The sequence below is a fragment of the Perca fluviatilis genome, chromosome 24, assembly GCF_010015445.1.
Source record: "Perca fluviatilis chromosome 24, GENO_Pfluv_1.0, whole genome shotgun sequence".
Lineage (NCBI taxonomy): Eukaryota > Metazoa > Chordata > Actinopteri > Perciformes > Percidae > Perca > Perca fluviatilis.
The window spans coordinates 6,460,616-6,483,443 of record NC_053135.1 but is presented as its reverse complement, the minus strand read 5'-3'; the positions used below and the strand labels follow the sequence as shown (position 1 = coordinate 6,483,443).

Here is a 22,828-nt window from a genome sequence, read left to right as displayed (position 1 = left end):
TTTTGTCCTATTTTTTGAGACTTTTCAGGATGGCCAGGTCATTGTGGCAAAACGTCAACTGGGCAAGGCTATTTTCTATTGGGGTGAAATGGGCTGGCTGAAGCAAAACTGTTCCTGTTTTCACGGTTGCCGCTGTAACTGTTTCGCATCATCAGGATGGAGAAAAGAATGTCCATTCATGGATCAAAAGCTTTACGGTAAAGTGAACTGTAAAAGAAACCAAGGTAGATACGTTTTTATTTTACTGGAAATGGTAGATGCTGACTACTTGTGAATAAATTATACAAACTGACTGAAATAGGCTGTACTGTATCCCCTCATTCTCTCTCCGTCTCTACACACACATCAAACATTCAATGTCTCTCTCCCACACATTTCGGTTACTATTAATACACTATTAATTATTCAATGCATGTCATTGCTGTGGCTTTAATTAAATGAAGCTATAGTATTGAGTGCCTTGAAGCATATATTTCAGGTCTCAAACATATGACGTGTTTTCATCATTAATTCCTCAATTTGGGGTTTTCTTTTTAAGCTGCAGTGAAAGATCTGTCCTTTAGAAGCCACCCTCTACTGTCACACCACGTATTCTGACAGTGACGTAGTTTGACTACAGGCTTCAGTGTTCCTGAATGGGTCCAACCCCATGTCTAAAAAATGTGACCTTCTTTAAAAAGCGTGTGCATGTATGTGAGTGTTTTTGTCTACAGAAGGCAGTTCAAATAAGCAATGTCCTATTAGTGTATTTTTCTATTTAAGTGGGTACACACATTCACTGAATGACAAATACATGTGGAAAACTAACTGTAAAACTCAGAGTTGGAGCCCCCTCTAGGGGTGAGAGCAGACATGACTCCATCCCAGTGAGCTCCGCAGGGTGTCAGCTCTTTTGATAATTACATTCTGACCTAAGCAGCATTCTTTTTACAATCACATAAAAATTAACATTTAAAATGTCAAACTGATGTTTAAATTAAATGTATGGCTAATGGCAACAAATCAGCGAGAGGTTACACAAATTAGAAGCTGAAAACAAATACATATTAAAAACTAGTGTTACTTTTGATGACACCAATTAGCATTTCAAACTATGGAAATCTCATTGAAAACCACAATCAAGCCTCAAAGCAATGGATGGCATGTGAATGATCTTTTTAATGCAAATACACTTAAATTAAAAAAGGTCAATCATATTTCACTGTAAAAGACCAAGTATTACACTGCTGTTTGCAATATCATACAGTTTAATAGTGATAAGCATTATGTTGCTAACTGACATCGCATTTTTAACTGAATGTAGTAAGTAATGTGATGTAGCTCGTAAGAATATACTTTAGCTGTGCTTATATATGGAGCTGTGTGGGCGGAGGGAAAACGAATTTTCAGCCTTTGTAAGAACACAGGAGAGCTTACTGGTAAATTTGAGTAGGTGGGAGGGAGGATTATACGTGGGCGAGAAAGTAACCAGGTTTTATATTACAGAAGTAGCAGGGCACACAATCTAGAGTCTCGTATAGGTGAGTAGGACTGGCATGTTTTTCGTAGTCCTGCGGTTGTGTTTATTCATGTGGGAGGGTGTGTATATGTGTGTGCACACAGCCTATTTGGAAGGTGTTTCTAGAAGTGTGTGGGGGCGTTTTGCCTATTCACAGTCCTCTCCTGGTGAAGTACTGTGAGTGACTCCAAGTTGCTTCAGCCTGGTCATCACTCTTTTCCCCATCTGGTTGAACTCAGACCTGTAGGTCGCCTCCATCTGAAGCTCCCTCTGGTGCCTGTGACAGAGCAATTTAACATTACAGATGGAGGAACTGAGGAATTCAAATTGGTTAAAAAGGACTGATCGGGTAAACTAGAGCCTGATTCACCATTCACCATAAGGTATCTAAACCACTATTGATGTACGCTCTAATAAGCAGTATTGATGATTTTAGTATTTGTGGTAGAATTTCCAGCTTACGAACTCATGCTGTGTAAATTGAGACAGGGGTGCCCCAGCTAGATGGTGTTTTTTTGCCCCAACCGCTCCTTCCAGGCAGCGCTGCGACCGCTGCCTTCAAGGCACCTAACCCTAACCTTAACCTTAAACCTAACCTTAATCTCTGCATCTCTACTGAATGCATGAGTAATCTTTGTTTTATACACATCATGCCAGTAGAGTTACCTGCAGACTGTCATTGCTCTGGTGAGGTTGCTATTGGAGACCAGAGCTTCCCCAGACAAGAACTCTGCTCTGATAATCTCTGGTGTTAGTTGGACTCCTGAGCCTTCCCACCTGAATACAGACAAACACACAGAATCTGAGCATGAAAGCAGCAATCTTACTAGAAAAAAGATCCAACAAAAAGATCAATTGATGTCAATGTTACATGTGCTTACGGATTGTCCATTAGTGGTGCCATATCATCTGGAGGGCCGGTAAGAGGAGGAGGAGGAGGTGGAAGTATATCTGTGCTGTAGTCGACAGACCTATAGAGGACACACACACTGCCGTTTCCCCTGAAGAGCCAGACCACATATTACCGAATCGAGATAATGGTCAGATATCCACTCCATCTCACTTAGATGAAAGGACTGCTTAGGGTTGTTTGAAATCGCAGTTTGAACAGGAATGATAAAAGATCTCCCAAGTGTAAGTTGATACCACTGACAGGCACAAAATAGAATGAAAGCACTGACAAGCCACAGGTTTGCTTTTGGAGTGATCCCTAGGCTCTGAACAGAAACTTGCAATATGAAGTATACGGAGTCATTTTGAGACATCATTAAGCATGTCCACCATATTCCATATCATCTCTTTTACTCCTCAATCTAAGCCGGTCACATGTTAGCAAGCTAACATTAGTTTTGTGAGTTAGCCTGCTCATTTAGCTACACAAGTTGCGGTGAGAGTGAATCAAAACAGTAAAGTTGTAGCCAGACAGCTAAACAATGAGCTGAAACTCACTATAAAGCGCTGTTAAGCCGAAAGGAGCTGCAGATTGGGCTGATCATTCTCTATAGGTTCTTCGCTATGAGCGACGACCTCTTTCACACAGGCACATTGTTTTCACAGTCATTTGATGCATTATTACAAAAAATAATCAGGGGACTTCAAACATTCTATGCTTTAAACCATTACAACGTGCTGTAATAAATGACTTAATACTAAATTACAAAATCAAACCTAGGCATTTCAATCAAACTCTCGTATGTATTGGGTATTAGTTGCAGTATCGCTGTAATAAGTAGAGTTAGTGTTTTAAAGTTTGGTAGTTTACAGAATCCTTTTTGCTCATTCACACATTGTGTATAAGGAAAACACGTCTCCTGTTCTCCTGCTGTCAAGTTGCTGTCAAGGTTGTTTTCATATTTTATTATAGCCATCTGACATAGTATTGTTTGGGTTTGTAAGATAACCTGAGAGGCTGTGAATGCAACCGCCAAGGCAGTGATAGAAATTAATTTTAAGACGTCTGAGCAGAGGCTGGGGGAAATTCATATCTTGCATGATAAAAGAAGAATATATCTACAGTTATCCTACAGATCAGTGCTGACAGGCATAAAGAGAATACTATGCCTTGCCAGGCATCTGATTATGTAACACAGGGAAGGTGAGGAGAAATGGAAAGTAGACAGAAAGGTGAGAGGAGAGAGCTGTAGCGGAGTCAGATTCAAACCCACGCATTCACTCGAACATCATGTGAACAGCGGCTGCCCAAGTGACTCCGGCATCTTTTCAAATAAGGACATGAAATTGTTTCAGATCTCACCGGGAACATTGCTTCATCAGCTCTGCAACTTTAAATGTCTATCATGCAAGACAAATTACAATGTACATGACACTATTTTCTTGGGTCAGAGACAGAGTCTTTTGCATACCAAGTGGTATTCGTTGTGACAGGGTGCATAGAGAACTGCACAGCATGGTACAGCCACATGCTGCGTCCACTTATATACTACATCAAAATATCATAATTTATTCACTGTCCATTTAGGCTTTAGACTGAATAAATCATTATTTCACAGTGTAAGTGTGCTGAGCTCTTTGCCTCAATATGACCTAGATTCTGCACACAGAAAGTATTTCACTTGAGGTATACAATTGTACTAATAGTACACCAATAGGTTTCAAATGAATTTAAAACCTATTGTTGTACTAATTATATAGTAATATAGTATAATATAGTGTCTAGCAGGGCTGTAGTCAAGTCCACCTTTGTCGAGTCCAAGACCAGGACTAGTCGAGATCGATTCAAGACCAAGTTCAAAGAGGTTCAAGTCAAGACCGAGTCCAGAAACGTTTGAGTCCAAGTCAAGACATTGTGTCTGTGGCCAAAATGAAAATGATTGATACAGCCAGGTGACCAATCTCGATGCCTGTTCTAGATGGATATTGAATTAAACTAATACCCATTTTCTGAACGAGCGCACTTCATCAATGGTTTTGTTTTGAAAGAGAAATTTACTTTAGAACAAAAGCATATATTGCTGGACTCGGTCGAGACCAACTAGATTATTTGGCCGAGTCAAGTCCGAGACCAAATACCAACGAGTCCAAGACGAGTCCGAGACAACAGAAAAGCATCAAGTACTACAACCCCTGTGTCTAGTATAACAGTAATTATACTATTTCCTCAAAAATAGGATGGCAAATCACTGCAGTAGCATCAACACACACACACTGTCTTCAATCCAAAACTACTGACATGTGGACATTTCTGTGTGTGTGTGTGTGTGTGTGTGTGTGTGTGTGTGTGTGTGTGTGTGTGTGTGTGTGTGTGTGTGTGTGTGTGTGTGTGTGTGTGTGTGTGTGTGTGTATTAAATCAGTGGATCTAACACCTAAAAAGGACAAAACTGATCTCAACACTCAAGATTGTGATTTCAAAAACATAAAAGTAGAACAAACCTAGTGCACAGCATCCATATAGTTTTATCAAATCCTAATAGGATATCAATAAAAAAAAAATGAAATTCAGATCCAATATTTGACAAAAAAACAGCTGTAAGTGCAAAATACTGGAAGACGGCGAGATGTCATGTTTCTGTAATACTGCATGTGAGATGATAAATGGAATGCCAAGCTATTAAATATTCAAGCTTTGTCATGGCAATTTGACAGGATAAATATTTACTTCAAGAAGATAAATGTACTACTCCCAGTGGCCGCTTGCTGAAGCAGTGATATGAGCCTGCGTCTTACAAACAGTAACAGGATCTTAGTAAATCTACAGATGAACAGCTTGAGATCAAGAGGTCAATTATTGATTGACTGGATGTGTTTGGGGGAAAAATGACTGCTACAAAATCTATTGCTATACATCAGTGAGATGCACCCTCCCATTGTCATTCTATATATTGTTATATTGTATGAAAATGATACTTCTGACAATGTTAAATGCTGGAGAAGCTACAATGAAGTGATTGCGACCACACGGTCATAAGTTCACATTCCTCCACAAGCTGGAAAGATATGGACAGAGGAAGTGAACAACAGCCACTTTCCACACTGTAAACATATACTAGTACTTTTTCATCCCACAACAGTCTAGTTGAAGCTTCTTTGCAGTTTTACATGGGAATCTCTGGGTGACTATACCCTGTCTTTTAACTTCTGGGTGGCTGCTGTCAGTACATTATGAATGCACTCTTACTCCCTCCCTTGTTCAGTAAATACGAGGAGGAACTGGCACAACTTGATACTGTACATAGCATTGTGCAGGTAATCGAATTTTGATCATGATTTCAGCTCCTAACTATCACAAAAACAATGTAATCGAGAAAAACAATTATTTTGCACATTACGTTTGCAAGTTAATTCTTATTTTTCTTTGTCTTCTGACAAGCACACTTCCCGAAGCCTAAACTCACTCAGCCAATAGTCAGCGAGGTCCTGTTTGTGGTTTCTGGTGGCATTTAAAAATCAGCGCGAGTGAACATGGCGGAGGGAGAGAAGCTCGCTTGGTGTGCAAGAATAGGAGAGCAAATTCCATTGTCTGGGAACAGTTCGGATTTGAAGTCAATGAGTAATCGTGTTAAATAATCGCGATTTCCATATTGACCAAAATAATTGTGATTTTTTTCCCTAATCGAGCAGCCCTAACTGTACACAGTGATTAAGTTTAGTTCTGTCCTACCTGCGCGGGGCACAGTCACTGGTGAGAGCCGGTTGGTTGGACAGACACTTTGATGTAATCAAATCAAAATCCTTCCATGTCATGATCCCTGTGATCACTTCCTGTTGTTGGTGTAGAAAAAAGAAGCCACGTCTGCATCAGTCCATTTAGATATAAAACAGTAGCTAGTTTCAGATTAACTTCCAACTCAAAAGGGATTGCTCACATATCAAAAATAGCTGTTTTAATGATTAGACCCTTTGGTCCAGCAACACAACGCCTCTACGTACAGTATATTCCCAAAAATGATTAAAGTGATACTGATAATGTACTGAAACTTGGTTCAAGTGCTTCAAGCATCCCAAAGAAAATCACAAAGTTCAAAGTCTCTGAAGATAAATTACCTTGCGGTCCAGAGACTTCTGCTGAGTGTGTGGGGTTTGTGCCCCTCTGCCACACATGTCGCTCTCAGGGATTGTGTACCTGCATACCAAAAGCACTTTCTTTAAAGTATCTGGGTTTGGTCAGGGAATAATCAGGGATATAGCTGGGCATTATTAAAAGTCAGCACAGAGAACACTTGTTTTTACTAAAACAAAGATTTACAGTATATTACCATCAACATGTATGTGATCACTGATGTGTTGCTGTTACCTGGGCAGAGGGCAGAGGTGGAACTCCAGGTCACTCTCCAGGTATTTAGGGCTTGGCTTGTAGGTCTGCAGGCCTGGAGCTGGATTCTGAAACACATGATGTGATAAACATAGGAACAATAGTAGTTTAAATATACTGCCAAACTGATACGCATCATGTACAGAAACACACTCAACGTTCAATTTCAGACTTTGGATCAATAAAGAGAAATGAAAGCCTTACAAAGATTCTGAGTGGGTTTGCTGGAAAAGGTCTGAGCAGAGCTTCGGGGGCGCTGAAGGAGAGACACGCAGCCTTCATATCCTCCAGCTTGTCCTCGAAAGTGACAACAACACAGAAGCATACATTTTAAAAAGTGTAAGTAGATGATAGAGTGGATGAGTGAATAAATAAATTAATAAATATTGTTCTCCAATATTAGCAAACTGTGCGTTTTAGGTCTGGTGCTGCATGGTTACCAGAGCTCCAATACGAAGTGGTCTGGCCAAAGTAGTGGGCGTATAGGAGTTAAATGCCTCCCAGGCTGACACAGGCCGGTAGCCCATAAGCTTATAGTGCTGGGGAACCTAGAGTGACAAAACAAATAATATGGTTACATAGTTTTCTATTTGTAAAGCCAAAGGGCTAGTCTCTTTTAAGATGAAACAATACTGCATGCATGTCATATCGACATTCAAATACGAGGTCACAGGTTCAAAGTATGAAATGTGTTATCAAGTCAACACAGAATACATCAAATATATTGTGTTTTTACATTGTCACATTTCCTATTGTTATGGCAGTGGTGGAGGAAGTGCTCAAAACATTTGCTTAAGTAAAACAACAACAATGTAATAGTTTAGCATTAAAAATCCTATTAAAGGGGTGATAGAATGCAAAACTGATTTTACCTTGTCATAGTTGAATAATTACAGTTTAGTGGGTAACTAGGACATGCATAGAACCTCTAAATCCCATTGACACCTCTTTCCTCTGCAAATCTCACAATTTGAAACTGCCTCTGAAAATGGGCAAATCTCAACAAGCTGCCTAGCTGACGTCAACTCGGCGGCTCCTCCTCATTTGGCTCTAGTCTCTCGCTTTGTCACGCTCCAACATTTGCATAGGCTACACAACTGACCTGAGATCAGTTAGTCTTCTGAATCTAGGTCGGGCAGATCTCAGAAATTGTATACATTGTTCATCTGCTATTTTACCATTAAATTCACTTCTGAGACTTTTTTATGCGAGAAATCAACTATGTAGGTCAAATATGGGCCGTTTTACGAAAATTGATGTCTAACTGCAAATTTTGTCCGACTGTGTGTCGGAGTTCAGCGGCCGGTGCTGCCTGCGTAGCTGCCTCGCCGCCTGGCCTGCCTTCCTTCACAGATCCCGGCCTGCTATGAGGTAGATTGTAGGGATGATGATTGTAGGCCACTAAAAATACTTTTATCACCGAAACAATACGGCCAAAAATTTTGTGATGACACAAACAGAAACCGCGACCTGCACGTGTGTCAGTACTCGTTCCACCTGCAAAGTGTCTCCTAAGCAAAGTGGTTGAGACGGACCACGGAGTGAAAAAAATGAAAAGTACGCTCTTAGAGTCTGTCAGCACACGTTTCAGTGAGATCTCTTCGGATCCTCTGCACTTCATCGCGACTGTACTTGATCCGCGTTATAAAGACCATTACTTGGATGCGGAAATAAAGCAGGGCGCACGAGAAATGATCCAGGCCGCGATGGATGCGGAGAACCCGCGTGGAGACGGAGACGGAGCGCACATGGAGCAGCGCCCAGCGCAGGAGGAGATCAGAGCGCAGAAAAAAAGACTCGCCTCTCTGCACCAGATGAGGGGCATGCACCCTCGTTGTCCGATATGTTCAGTGAAATCCTGCAAGAAAGTGCCTCAAATAATAATAATAATAATAATAATAATAATAATAATAACAACAACAACAACAACAAGTAAGCTATTCTGTTCTTAGGCTACTATATACTGTATGTGACTATCAGATTGTAGCCATATTTCTGCTAGACATTTTTTTAATTAAACTTTAATATTAATTTATACAATTGCAATTTCTTGATTTTAGTAAAGTTAGTACACAGTCATAGCCATAAATGCAATGGTACTAATAATTGGCATAATTTCTAACGGTGTTTCGGTTTCGGCCAAGAATTTTCATTTCGGTGCATCCCAAGTAGATTGAGCTCCGTCAGGGCTGGCAGCCCTCGGCACTCCATACCCGTGCAAAGTCACCGTTTTGTGGGTTAGTGGACTACCAAACGCCGCTGCCTGGACAGAGCTCCAGGGCCTGCAGCTCCCCTCTTCCTGCTTAATGCCCCGTGTGTGTGAGTGAGAGCACGGTCAGCGAGCTTGTTACGCCAGCAATCTCTTACCACAGGTTCCAGTTAATCTTATAATGTGTGTAATTATAATGTGTTGAGTTATTTAAACAAACGATCGGTGAAATAAACGCCTCTTGTCCGCGAGTCTCATTGATAGAGCCTGCGGCTGGATGGAACTAGCTCTATCAATGAGAGCTAGCTAGCCTCCTCTTAGAATTTGAAATTCACAAAAAATTATAAAATTGAAATCGGACACCATTGTTAGCTTTATAAGACCCTGGGGTAGAGGTAATATAAGCGGCGTGATGAAATTCAAACTGTAAATATACTTGAATTACGCCGAAAATGAAGCTAACTATCCGTGATTTGTAGCTACACATAGCTAGGATTGAAGGGACAGTCGCAGTCGCACCTAACGAAACCCTTACAGTTCACAAATATTCATTAACTTGAAATCGGACACCGTTGTTAGCTTTATAAGACCTTTAGGTAGATGTTGTATAAGAGATGGCGTGATGAAATTCAAACTGTAAATATATTATAGTTATGCCAGCAGCCGGCCGCGGCGCCCCGTAGTGCAGTAATCTACAAAGGGTGAATTTGTCCTGGGTATGGAGCCCATCAGGCTGCCGCTTTCTCGTCAGACTGTGTGGAGCTCCTAAAGTCCAACACGTCTTACCAAATTTGCAATTAGCCATCAATTTTCGTAAAACGGCCCATATTTGAGCTTGATTTCTCGCATAAAAAAGTCTCAGAAGTGAATTTGGTAATGAAACATTGCAGTGTTTGGAATATGAAATTCTGTAAGGTGGCATGAAATGGATGCACTTGTGAAATACAAGTGCATACAAATTTTTACTTAAGTATAGTACTTGAGTAAATGTACTTAAGTACTCTCCACCACTGCTGTTTGTTACACATCTGTTGATTTAGAAGCGTGATCTTCAGATGGGCAGTGCTGCAGTAAATACCTACTTGAAGCTTGAAGAAAGGAATACGTGTTGTCACATTCACATCAATAGGATCCACAGGCAATGTGTCCAAATGACTGTAACTCTAGAAATATCAAGGAGACAAATGGCATTATTTATTCAATTGAACACGAGGCCTTGTCTCTGCGGGGCATCTGGAAAATTAGAGATTTAATTAATGTGCGGGAACGTGAGCTTCCTCTTTGATTCCACAGCTAGATCAAAGACATCTTTCAAGGGAAATAATGAAAGAAAATTGTTTTGTGTGCAAGACAATTGCCACTTTTCAGCCGTTTGTCATCCTCCATATGTCGGAACCAATTTAGGTAGTTTAGGAGTGGATTTCAATAGGCTTTAACAAGACAACCTAATTTGCAAAGAAGTGGTCAAGCTATTTTGTTGACAGGTTGCTGATGACATTTTTATGACATTAATGGTAAGTAGAAAGGGTGTATTCTTTTTTTCTTTTCTTTTTTTACAGTTCTCAGTTATGTACTCACTTACCAGCGGGTCATCTTCATTAGAGAGAACGGGGAAAGCAAATGGAAAGACTGGCGAGATCTTCAGATCACAAGTCGTCTCCTCTTCAACTGAAGAAGGTCAGATGGTTAATAATTAAAAAGTAAAATTTTATATTATATTATATATATATATATATATATATATATATATATATATATATCATTATGCACACAGCACCATAAATAGCGTTGTCCCTGAGGCATGTACGTATGTTCTAAGAAGCTCATAATAACCAGAGGGGATTTCAATTTTACCTCGAGGAACACATTCAATTAAGCATGCTTTAGTGACATGGCATAATGAGATTACTTCTGAATGAGGAGATTATAGGATAATCAAAACCTTTCTTTGCCAAGGGCACGTTCTTCATGCTGCCTGACAGTTTCTTCAAACAGGTCAGTCTCCGGTTCATGCGACATCGGATCACTATCTGGATGGGAGAGAAGAGTACAGGGTGTTACTGCGAGTTACTGGTCATTCACATCCACCTCTTTGAATCTCAGAAGGAGATGTATATGGACATAGTGAGACATAAAGAACTAAAGAAAAAAGAAGGTTTTCTAGCTTTTCCACGAGAAACAAAATGACCGATATTTCACTTGCCACTAGGCAGAGAGAAGCATGCTCTTCCTGTGGCTTTAAGAAGCCATGTCAAATTACTCTGCTTTTACTGGAATGCACTCAGTGTACCCAGGGAAATTGACTGTGCTGTAAAGAATATTATACATTTAGTGTGAGTTTACACACGGCTGAACTGAAGGGACACTAGCCCTCTCCTGAGGGAAGAGGAAGGCGTGTGTATGTGTGTGATGTATTTGTGCATTGAAGTACATGCATATGTATGTATGCATTTGCACATGTACCTATACAGTAGGTGTATGGTGTGTGTACCTTGCGTGCTGCCTGCTGGAACAGTCTGAGGGCTCTTTGTCTCAGCTCCCACTGAAAACTGGAGTAAAACTGGAAGGATGGGGCTCCCTCGCAGGCCTGGAAAAGGTTAGAAATACATTTATTGCTGACTTTCATATTATGCTCATTTGGCATCGTTACACTGACTGCATATAAAAAGGACCATAAAGTGAAATTTCACGAGGTCTCAGCTTGGAGTATTTAAAAAGAACAAAAGACATTAGGACAATAAAATTGAATGTTAAATTGAATTAAATAGCAGAATGGGCTGTAAGCAAGTGATTCATTTAATTTCAGACCATTAAGAGCCAGGTGTTTATTACAAAGAAGAATAAAAGACAATGTATCATCCAGATGTATTATGACTTGGTAGAGATATATATATGGAACACACTTGCAAACATGTGTAACTACATCATGTACACCAATTGGAAAGTCAACCTGTAAAGACCAAGTGTGATCATTAATCTAGTGATTATAGGACGATCTATTTGAAAACAACAGCTTACACAACCAGGGAAGTCCAACTTTATCAGAAGCTGCATGAAATGTGAAAGTTCTGAGTCTATCTGGGAGATTAGTGAACACAGCACAGTAGAGCTTTACCTGTCCTGCTTCACAATGCACTCGTCCGGAGGAAAGTTTAGGTTGTCCAGCAGCAAAGTCTTCCTCATGCCTTACATCTCCCCTTCGGACCTACAACAAAATCAGTTAGCATGATGAAGGTCTGTAATGGAATCTACTAAAAATAGACTTACAGTACAAAGGGAGATTGCTATATGGCTTAAAAGCAAAACATTAGATGATGTTCTTTGACATTATGGTTTTGACAAAAACAAATAAAGTCACACCTAATGTCACTGTCCCAATTCTTGTAGTAACACTTAAGCAAAATAGGTTGATAAAAGTTGATAATGTCACAAAGCTGTAAACCATCACTATGATACAAACAGAGGAGGAGGGCTTCTATGTCGAGTTATTTAAGTTCTGGCCTGCAGTCAAAATTCCAAAGAGAACATAAAGAAGATAATAGCTCTTCCCATCCTATCATAAAAAAACAACAGTGTCCCCATAAAATACCAAAGTGTTGTGATATGAGGCTGTAAACAAAGAGTATAGCAGAGGATGCATGTGTGGTTTATAAAGATAGCAGGTGGAGAAGAGATGGGGGAGGAAGTGCTGTTAAGTGTCTGTGAGAGTTCTGTCAACTATTCAAATAACTTTTCTAACACACACACACACACACATACAACACACACACACACACACACACACACACTTTCAGAACCGATGTTACTTTGGCTGAGTCTGCATCTTTCCTCTGTGACTCAATAAAATCAGTCACAGAGGCAGCATGAAACGATCAAAATCACAGTGTGGATCTAATAATGCTGCAACTGAATCAAGTTATGATGCCATTGGTATGCATATGGTGTCTAGCAAAAGTGATTAGCTGCCAACCCATCCGCTAAATGTCATGTTGAATGAAATAGGAAAACAAACGCCTTACATGAAAAAAAAGGCCAGAAAAATCTGTTCTACTAAAAACAAGATTTATAGCCATCAGGATTTGATGTGTGTGTGTGTGTGTGTGTGTGTGTGTGTGTGTGTGGGGGGGGCCCACAGTGTCAGACTTTGAAAGCCCCTACTATTGATTAAACATTCTGTAATACTGTAAGAATATCAGTGGGCAGACTTAATCTCTATGTCCCCTTTAAAGAACAATCTTACCATGTATTCATGTAGTGCAATCTCTCTCTCCTCCGCTATCTGCCTCCTACTGTGCTCTGACACGGGGTCCTTACCAAGATGAACTTGCCTGAATTAAACATACATATTATTTAAGTTAGTAAGTTAAGCAAGTTCCAGTTGTTGTTGTTTTGAAGAACAAAAAACAATGTAGAGAAAAAAAAACAATATACATGAAAAAAAGATCTTTTTTTATGTAGCTGTAAGTTCCCTTGAATTAGATTTCAATTATTTCTTTCCAGTTGTAAATGAAGCAGGGTTGTTTGTATCTTGTTTGCATATTTTTTATTGTGCACTGCCAGGGGACTGCAGATGTAAATTAGCCTGAGGCTAACTCTGGTACAATGCATCAAATGGTAACATTTAGGTTTAAAATTGTACATGGTCCCTAATAAATAAAATAAAAAATCTACAAATTCTACTTTCACAACAAGAAGCTTTCTAATCATTTTGTCTATTATTTTTTCCCCACCGATTATGTTTTGCCTGTGAGACATTTGAGTTTTAACATTAGGTTAGTGCTTAAGGAAATAAATCCAATCCTATCCCAACATTTTAATTTACCAATTTTAGTTTGACCTACCATCTGAGATGGTTGGCTTGCTCCTCCTTCATGTTTTGTTGAACCTTTTTTATGAAGAGGGCCTCCTTCGTCTGCCTGTTTGGTGGGCCAACCGTGCTGCCACAGGATATGGCTTAAGTAAAGGGGATACCGGCAAAACAGAAAAGAAACATACTTTGTTACATGTTTAATCTAAAATAGAAAGGGTGACAGAGTGCAAAAGGAGAATAGAACAGGATGCTAATACAACATTTATCCATAAGTTACAGCAACTGGTTTGCAGAAGTGGCATGCATGTCACAAAAAGACTACAACCCCTGAAAGAGTAAAATCACTGGGTGGCATCTACCTTCCCTCAGGTCTTTAGAGCTGAGTTTATCAGTGTCTTTGATCAGCATCTTTGCCACCCCTGCAGGGGTACAGACATCTCCCGGAGGCTTAACACTAGCCAGATCTCTCCGTGTCTTGAGGACAGGTAAAGAAATAACAGCAAGAAATGAAGGATAACACTGCAATAAATTATCACAAAAAAAAAAAAAAAAGGAAAAAAGCTGTGTGCAAAATACTACAAAAACAATTAGGTTATTTCTTCTATTGTCTCCTTAATCAAAAATGAAAACTGAAAATGGATAAATTGAGGTAAGAGACTAATAAGCATCTTACATTGAACTTACACTAAGGCCTCTGAATTCATTAAGAAGCAAGAGTGCCTTTCATAACTATTTTCAGCATAATAATGAATTCATTAACCTCTTCATCTCTGTCCATTTTACATATAGGTAAACAAGAAAAAAAACATACATCCGTTACTGAACTACATACCTACCTTTGATTTATCAGCCTCCTTGGTCGACCTGTATTTGGTTTTCCTACGAGGGGGCACTTGGGTGGCAGGTAAAGGTCTTTTGTATTCTGCAGGCACTCCATCTCCATGCCCCGAATTTCTTCCCAGCTCGCTATCATGCAGGAAAAATAAGCACATTAAAGTGCACCTTATGGATCATTAGTAAGGGTCAAAAAGGATTCATAGAACACTCATTTGACCGTAAGTGACATTTTGCAAGTAATTTTAGGTTGCTAGTCGAAAAATCGGAATGAACAAACGCAGTGTATGGGACAAAAAGAACCAGTGGGGACGTGGTGGCGAGCACAGTAACTGTTTCATTTTTGTTGGAGGTCCAGGATCAGATCCCGTAGCAGAGTGAGAAAGCCTCTAAATTTGGTGTTTATACAATGATATATGGACATCAATGATATATGGACATCATGGGCATCACTGATATATGGGCATCACTGATATATGGGCATCATGGGCATCACTGATATATGGGCATCATGGGCATCACTAAGCTCAGCCTTTTAATGAACACAGAGTTGACTTAACACTTGTCGGACACAGTGTCAACAAGAGCTCAATATTATCTGCAATACAAAGATTTACGAGGTTTATTCAACGATTTATTGCAAGGTATTAGATTGATCAGACTGATGGAAAATGCAACAAAGAAGCAAGATATTAAACCCAAGATATTAAATTAATCACTGTTTATTTTAAGAATAGCCTCTATCTATCCGAGTCAGATAAGTGAGGCAGGGGACACTAAGCAACAAGAGAGTATCAGGCATTGGTTGTAGCTGGAAAAACATTGGCCCTTACATATATTTCTTAATCTATCCATTGCACATATCTCATCTTTTATTTGGTTCCATTGTGGGTAACAACAAACAGAGGGAGAATGTTTTATATGCTAAACATCCATCGGAAGGCATATCTTGATATCACTGCACCCGCTACCAAGCTATTTTCATGAATTATTAACTTTTGGCCGAGATAACACCAAGACAGTGCAGTGGATGGAGCTACTGCTGTGTGATGGATAGCACCCTCTTTCTCATGGGAACAGAGTTAAACATTAGGTTTTATACTGGCTGGAAAAAACAAATCAGCACACAAGCTCATTATCTTTTAATCCAGTTGGGTGCATGCTGTTAGCCCAAAATGAACCACATAGTTTTGTAGTTAGTTAGTTGAGTTTGCACATACAACCTAAGAGCTGGTATCACTACTGGACAGCAAGAAGAGAAGGGAAAGGCTCCACCCGATCAAAGACTCAGTTAAGTACCATGGGGAAGAACTATGTTAGTTACATACGGTAGATTAATTATCCTATGTATGTCACATAAATTAAATATTGTCACTGCTGTTATATAACAGCAATATGTGGTGTTACTTTGATGTGCTGCCAAACGGGCTTGTGTACTTGCTGAAGACGTCAATGGAACTAATGGAATGGGCGTGAACTTGTGGAGTGAGCAAAAGCAACATTTGAGTATGAGCTAATACAGAGGGATGAGATAGCATAGGGAGAGAAAAACAACAAGATGTGTTACAGGGCAGGAAAAACATCAGGGCGTCACCGTTCTTAGAAGATCCGGTGGAGCTTGGCGCGCGGAGAGAGAGAGAGAGGTGCGCTCATAAAAGTTAAAACATTTAGAGACTGACAACCCCATTAACATTCCCTAATGGGTATTTTTATGAAAGATATAGATTTTCAGCAGAGGGAATTAGGCTGTTTGTCGGCTTCCTGAGCCGTGTGTTGCCAATGCCACACATCGCTTTGAATGATGTTTTTATATTTTTTATTTTCTCTCACGGTCGCTTCCCACTGCCAGGGTTGCAACTGATAATATAATGGGCTAAAGCAACGACAGTTTATGGAAAGCACAAGTGTAATTATGGTCAGATCTTGGTCCTGACTGATGGGGTAGTGATATTGATAAGCTTTGTGATTTACGCTTAACAGCGTCGGCTTTTTTTGCCAGCTTTCCTTCCTGCGTTTTGCCTGTAAAACCGTGTCGGTGTTCTTCATATTTATGTTGAATTATAGTTTGCTCTTCTTATGTAAAATATGCAGCTCCGGTAGATGTTTGCGATTGGTCATGCTGAGCAAACACCGCCTCTTTTATGTGATGCGCTGGATTGGAAAACCCTGGGTTGACTGAACTAGTTGATAACCACCAACGTGACACATCTTATGCGGGACAGCGGTTGTTAGGTTACGTGAAGCCGGGTAACTGAAATAAATCCAGGGCATGTTGATCTTGATTCGTAGTACAGGCCTCAGGTCTAATCAGCCAGATTAACTCAAAACACCCGTGTGGGTGTTCAGGGCCTTTACATTATTTCTGCTGGTTCCTGGTCAGTGGAGCTACTGCTATCTGTGTGCCTTTAATGCCAGTGGGGAAACTGGAAAGAAGACTTAAAATCTTGATATTTTACATAGCGGTCACATTGTCTTTATGGCTAAATAGTCATGTTTAAGTGCTGTAATGGTGGATTATTTAACTAAACAATCAACTACTCTGATTACCTGAGGGCTAGGTGAGGTGCAGAGCTCCCAGTGATGGTACAGAGGTAGGGTCGGGTGTTGAACTGTGAGATGACCAGCTGGATGGTGACCTGACAAGTCTCATATTGCAAAGGACTAAATGTCACAATGATCTTCTCTTCACCATTGGCTGGTATCACACCTGGAAGAACAAGAAGAAGACAATAGGGATACATGGCTGTTATGTGTATATATTTGACTTGCCTTGGTCAGTGATTTCCAACCAGGGCTACTTTGTGTGGGTTTAGCGACAATTTGCTAAACACACAGTACATAATGCGCTCCACACTAAGTCTGTTGTAACACCTGAACACCACCTGTTGCCATTGAGAGTGGAAACTAGTTAGCAAGGCGAGCAGTACTTGTAATAGTTAGAAGAGGTACTATGAGCAGTTGAAATAGTTAGTTAAAAGTACTGGACAAACACTTAAAATTGTTTGCTAAAAGAACTGGATCGAAAGTTGAAATTGTTAACTAAAAGTATTGGATAAACAGGTAAAAGGATAGCTAAAAGTATACTGGATAAGCAGTTAAAATTCTTAGCTAAAAGTAATAAGTAAAAATGTTGAAATAGTTAACTAAAATTACTCAAACGGTTAAAGTAATTAAAAACAATGGACAATGATTGTCTTTATATTGTAAGCTGTAGGTGGTGTAATGTAGCCATGGTTTACTGTGTGTGTGTGTGTGCGTAGGGAGGAAAAATGACAAAACACTTCCAAAATAAGAAACTCATTTGTATCTCTTCTTCTCATTCCAGGTTTGTACCAAATTTAAAACTGCCACTGTAATTCAAATGCTGAGTGCTGGTTCCGCCATGTGTTATGATGTTTCCCAGAGCATGAATACTGCTTAGTGTCCGCGTGTGGAAAGTTCTGTGGTGACTTGTTTAATACACAACCAGTCCAAGTTTTTGAGAAAACACAGCACACCTGCTCTCCTGATGGGTTACATTCTTAATCTGGTAGGCTAAATGAGAACTATCAATAGAAAAACTTTATTAAATGATTTAACCTTAAAGGCACATTCAAAAATAGCAGTTACATAAAGAGTAAAACAAAATGCCTACATGTCATCTTTAACCCTTGTGTTGTCTTCCCATCAACCTTGATAAAAACACTTTTTTGACGCCTTTTTTTCAGTTTGTTTTTGCCTTTTCCAAATTTTTAAATTGTTAAATTTTTCTTCTACACATTTTCAGCACTTATTTCTACGTCCTATATTTTACAATATAAAACAAAAATTGGAAACGGGTCAATTTGACCCGAAGTCAACACAAGACACAAGGTACTGTAGAAACTATTTGCACTGCAATGAAAAGGCAGGTTGATAAAAATAAAAAATGTCACTAGTCCATACCTGTAAGGGGAAGGATGGTGAAGGCCTCATGGGGTTGAATAATGTACACCTGAAACTCAAAGTCAATGGGGCAGCTGCATCTCAGAGGAATAGCATGGCAAACACTAAGAGACAAGTGGAAAAAGAGATGAGATTTCTTTTTTATTATGATTTGACATCAACGGGTGAATGGAAGCATGGCTGGTTGTATGGAAGAATACAAAGAGACAGGCAAGCCCTCGGGCAGATGGGAGGTCAAAAAACAGTCCATTGAAGATATCTCTCTCACACACACACACACACACCACACACACACACACACACACACACACACACACACACACACACACACACACACACACACACACACACACACACACACACACACACACACACACACACACACACACACACACACACACACACACACACACACACACACACACACACACACACACACACACACACACACACACACACACACACACCTTTGTCCAAGTGGTACGGCTGATACGTTGATACGAGGAGGGATTTGCAGGTCATTGATGACAGGGTAAGCATGAACTGGAATTAACAGGTTCTCTTCCCCCTTAGAAAAGGGTGGAAGGTGGGTTGAATGAACAATACAGAGAGTAGATATGGAGATTAGACAAGAGAAGAGATAAGAGAAGTAAACATGGAAATGTATCATCAAAAGAGCTAAGTTAAAGCAAGTAGGAATTGTTTCTCAAGGTTGTTTGAGTCAAAAGAGTCAAGCGATTTAAGCGTAAACTAAACAGGAACGCTGCGTCCACAGCGGCGTACAAACTGTTGGATCCTAACCTTGCAGTGAACCCGAATGCAGTCATAGAAGTAGCGCCACTCGTCGGGACAGAGCCTGACCTTCAGTGTGTAGGCGAGGCCTGGGATGAGTCGATACTTGAAGGAATGGAATGAGGTTGAATCATCAGAAACATCGATTGCACTAACGGGAAGGGTGGAGTCATAATATTACATTTAGGTCAGCAATTTGTAATGAAAAAAACATACCTTTTTGGTAAAAGTTGTTTGGAAGTGCTTGGTCTGGGTGGGAATGATATGAATATTTATGACTTCAGATGAGATGTTGATTAGTTTCTGAGGGAGATGAAGAGGAAGAAAAATAATAGTTAATTTCCATCCAATCATGTGCACTTGAGAAAATCATTTCCATATTTTTGGTGTTTACATCCAGTGCTTCATCACTCATATTTAAAGTAAAATCAGTGCCGTTCAATTAAATCAAATTTATCCTAGATAGAAACCAAATGATATTCATTTGTGGGGATAGGACGTTTACAATTATTTCAATACTTCACCATTTCACCAAAAATGATACACTGTTGCTACTACAAAACCCAAACAGACGCCTTGGCATAACACCAAGTACAACACTCTACTTCCTGGTTAAAGCTATGAATGCTGCATTCATCTCTAGTGACCTTAACCTTACCATATTTCATCAAGCACAGTCTGATATGCACTGATAATAGTTTCTAAAAATAACTCACAATCAGTAAGTTAGCTGCCCACCGTAGCCTGTGAATGGGACATGTGAAAAATGAATGGTTAGACATTTAAAGCATATTAAAAAGTATTTTCCTCACCAGGATCTTTACGTAATCCTTCCCCATCTCAAACCCACTGAAGTGAAGCACTGGGGGCTCTGCTTCGATCAGGCTGTTGCTTTTCAGTTTGGCATAGATTTCTATGAAAGGGGAAAAACTTTAGTGAAATGTAATAAGCTTTTTGCAGAAAATACAAAAGAGAAAATGCAGGTTTTTCACATCCGCAAAGAGGTTTTCCATATGTGAAAAAATCAAAACCTTACAGTGTATTACTGTAAGGATGAATACTTATACTACTATAATACTATCATTGCTGGCAGTAGGAAAACAGTATTATTGCACCCTATCAGAGGGTTCCAGAGGTCATGCTTATTATGTACTTGATTCCAGTAGATGATTGGGAATGTTGGCAGTGCTCCTGCTCTCCTCTACCAGCTGGCTCAGAGGCAGGGGGGCCCCCCTCCTGAGGGGGTTTGGCACTATCTGCGAGGCAGAGAGGGCCACCTCCATCCTGGCAAAAGGTCAGCTCTGGCTCCTCATGAGAGAAATGACAGAAGGCTGGAGGACAGACAAGGAGACAGCAGTGTGTTGGGAAATAGTATGTTGGCAAACATATGAATTTATAATCTGACTACAAGAGGAGAGACATGGAAGGACAACAGGCTATTATGTGGGCAATTTGTTGTTACGTCAGCAAAAAAAGAAACGCCTCTTTTTCAGGACACTGTATTTTAAAGATACTTTTGTAAAAATCAAAATGTCTTAAGAGATCTTCATGGTAAAGGGATTAAACAATGTTTTCCATGCTTGTTCAATGAACCATAAACAATGAATGAACATGCACCTGTTGAACGGTCGATGAGACAATAACTGCTTAAGGGCGGTAGGCAATTAAGGTCACAGTTAAAAGAAAATGAGGAAAGTAAAGAGACCTTTCTACTGACTCTGAAAAACACCAAAAGAAAGACGCCCAGGGTCCCTGCTAATCTGTGTGAACTTAGGCATGGTGCAAGGAGGCATGAGGACAGCAGATGTGGCCAGGGCAATAGATTGCAATGTCCCCCTCGACAACGAGATGCTTCATCTCAAGGGGTTATCCTCTTAACAATTTCAATAAACAATGTCCCTCCTGCGAGACGCCTAAGACAGCGCTACGGGGAGACCGGAAGCACAGCTGATCGTCCTCGCAGTGGCAGACCACGAGTACCTACACCTGCATAGGATCGGTACATCCGAATATCATACCTGCAGGACAGGAAAAGGATGGCAAAAACAACCGCAAGAACTGGCCAGTCTGGTGCAGTACATGAGGAGGAGATGCACCGCAATACTTTGTGCAGCTGGTGGTCACACCAGATACTGAGGGCTACTTTTGACCCCCCCCCCCCTTTGTTCTGGGACACATGATTCCATTTCTGTTAGTCACATGTCTATTAACATTGTTCAGTTTATGTCTTAGTTGTTAAATCTTTTAATGTTCATGCAAATATTTGCATGTTAAGTTTGCTTAAAATATAAAAGCAGTTGAAAGTGACAGGACGGTTTCTTTTTTTGCCGAGTATATAAATGTACTGTAATACTGTTGGTATGAAAGTAGCCTCACATTCCCTCCACCTTTGCGATACAGTGCATTCAGAAAGTATTCAGACTCTTCCCCTTTTTCACATTTTATTTTGGTGAGGCCAAATGCTAAAATAATTTTAATTTTTCCCTGAATTAACATTCAAGACCCCTTAATGACAAAGCCAAAACAGGTTTTTTTTGTAAATTAAAAATAAAAAAAAATAAAAAAGACTGAAATATCCCATTGACATAGTTAGAGTATTGAGACCCTTAACTCATTACTTAGCTAGTTGAAGCACCTTTGGGCAGCGGTTACAGCATTGAGTTTTCTTGGGTATTAAATTTACAACAGGTGGGCTCAAATTAAGGTGTAGACACCAAGCTAATCAAGAGAAATGGGAGGCACCTGAGTGCCAAGTCAATGTGATAGTTTAGGGTCTTAAAGTCTAAAATCCTGTTTTCGCTTTGACATTATACCTATAGATTAAAGAGGGGGAAATTAATACAGCGTTTAAAAAAAAATTGTTTGCATAAGGCTGCGACTTAAAATAAAATAAAAAGTGAACAGGTCTGAATAACGTTACTTGCACCGTTTTTGTGCTGCCTGTAAATAACTTAGCGTTATAGCTAATTCTAAAAATAAAAAATACAGTAAAATACCTTTATGTGGCGTTACATATTTTGAGAAGATATAGAATAACACTCTTACCAGAATTTATAATATTGACAGTTGGCTATAATTATTAAACGTGTAACAAACCTAAATTAACAAGGAGGCTACCGAATGGCAGATAACTAACAAGGCTAGCTAGCTAATCTAATTGTTAGATTAATTTAACTAACGTTATGCTAGCTAGCGTAAACTTAAATAGACGCTTCATGCATGAGTTTTCTCCGCTTCTGATGAAACACCTTTTGAACAACGGAACTTCAAAACTTACTTAGCTAGCTATGTTTTAGACAAGGGGTTGCAATTCGTTGTTCAGAAAAAAACAGCCATACTTCATCTATTTTCATACCAGAAGCATTTAGTTTGGACACCTGCAGCTCTCGTTGTTGATGGAAAGGACCCCACTCTCTCAAACACTGCCGTTGCCATAGTCACACTGTGCTGTCAAGGGGCGGAACCAACGTCCCTGTGTGCGAATAAGCTTT

At 39.8% G+C, this 22,828-nt stretch overlaps 1 protein-coding gene across 5 annotated transcripts; it reads right to left on the bottom strand.

Moving 5' to 3' along the window:
• Nucleotides 1–1,134: 1,134 nt before the first annotated feature.
• cfap221 (cilia and flagella associated protein 221) lies at nt 1,135–22,797 on the bottom strand. 5 transcript variants are annotated; one of them, XM_039793774.1, is made up of 25 exons: nt 22,693–22,797; nt 20,491–20,668; nt 20,150–20,250; nt 19,554–19,640; nt 19,347–19,442; nt 19,013–19,113; nt 18,546–18,649; nt 17,169–17,328; nt 14,624–14,753; nt 14,147–14,261; nt 13,819–13,930; nt 13,218–13,305; nt 12,093–12,182; nt 11,469–11,564; nt 10,920–11,007; nt 10,560–10,645; nt 10,060–10,140; nt 7,209–7,316; nt 6,973–7,065; nt 6,751–6,836; nt 6,501–6,579; nt 6,118–6,218; nt 2,380–2,469; nt 2,165–2,275; nt 1,135–1,775 (listed from the first exon to the last, which is right to left on the bottom strand). In XM_039793774.1, the coding sequence occupies exons 2-25, from the start codon at nt 20,618–20,620 to the stop codon at nt 1,646–1,648; spliced, it is 2,463 nt and encodes an 820-aa protein (XP_039649708.1). In that variant the 5' UTR covers nt 20,621–20,668; nt 22,693–22,797; the 3' UTR covers nt 1,135–1,645. The 5 variants fall into 5 exon arrangements, with proteins under 5 accessions (XP_039649708.1, XP_039649712.1, XP_039649709.1 ...); XM_039793778.1 differs by having other exon boundaries at nt 6,973–7,059; XM_039793775.1 differs by having other exon boundaries at nt 22,615–22,731.
• Between the last annotated feature and the right edge of the window lie 31 nt (nt 22,798–22,828).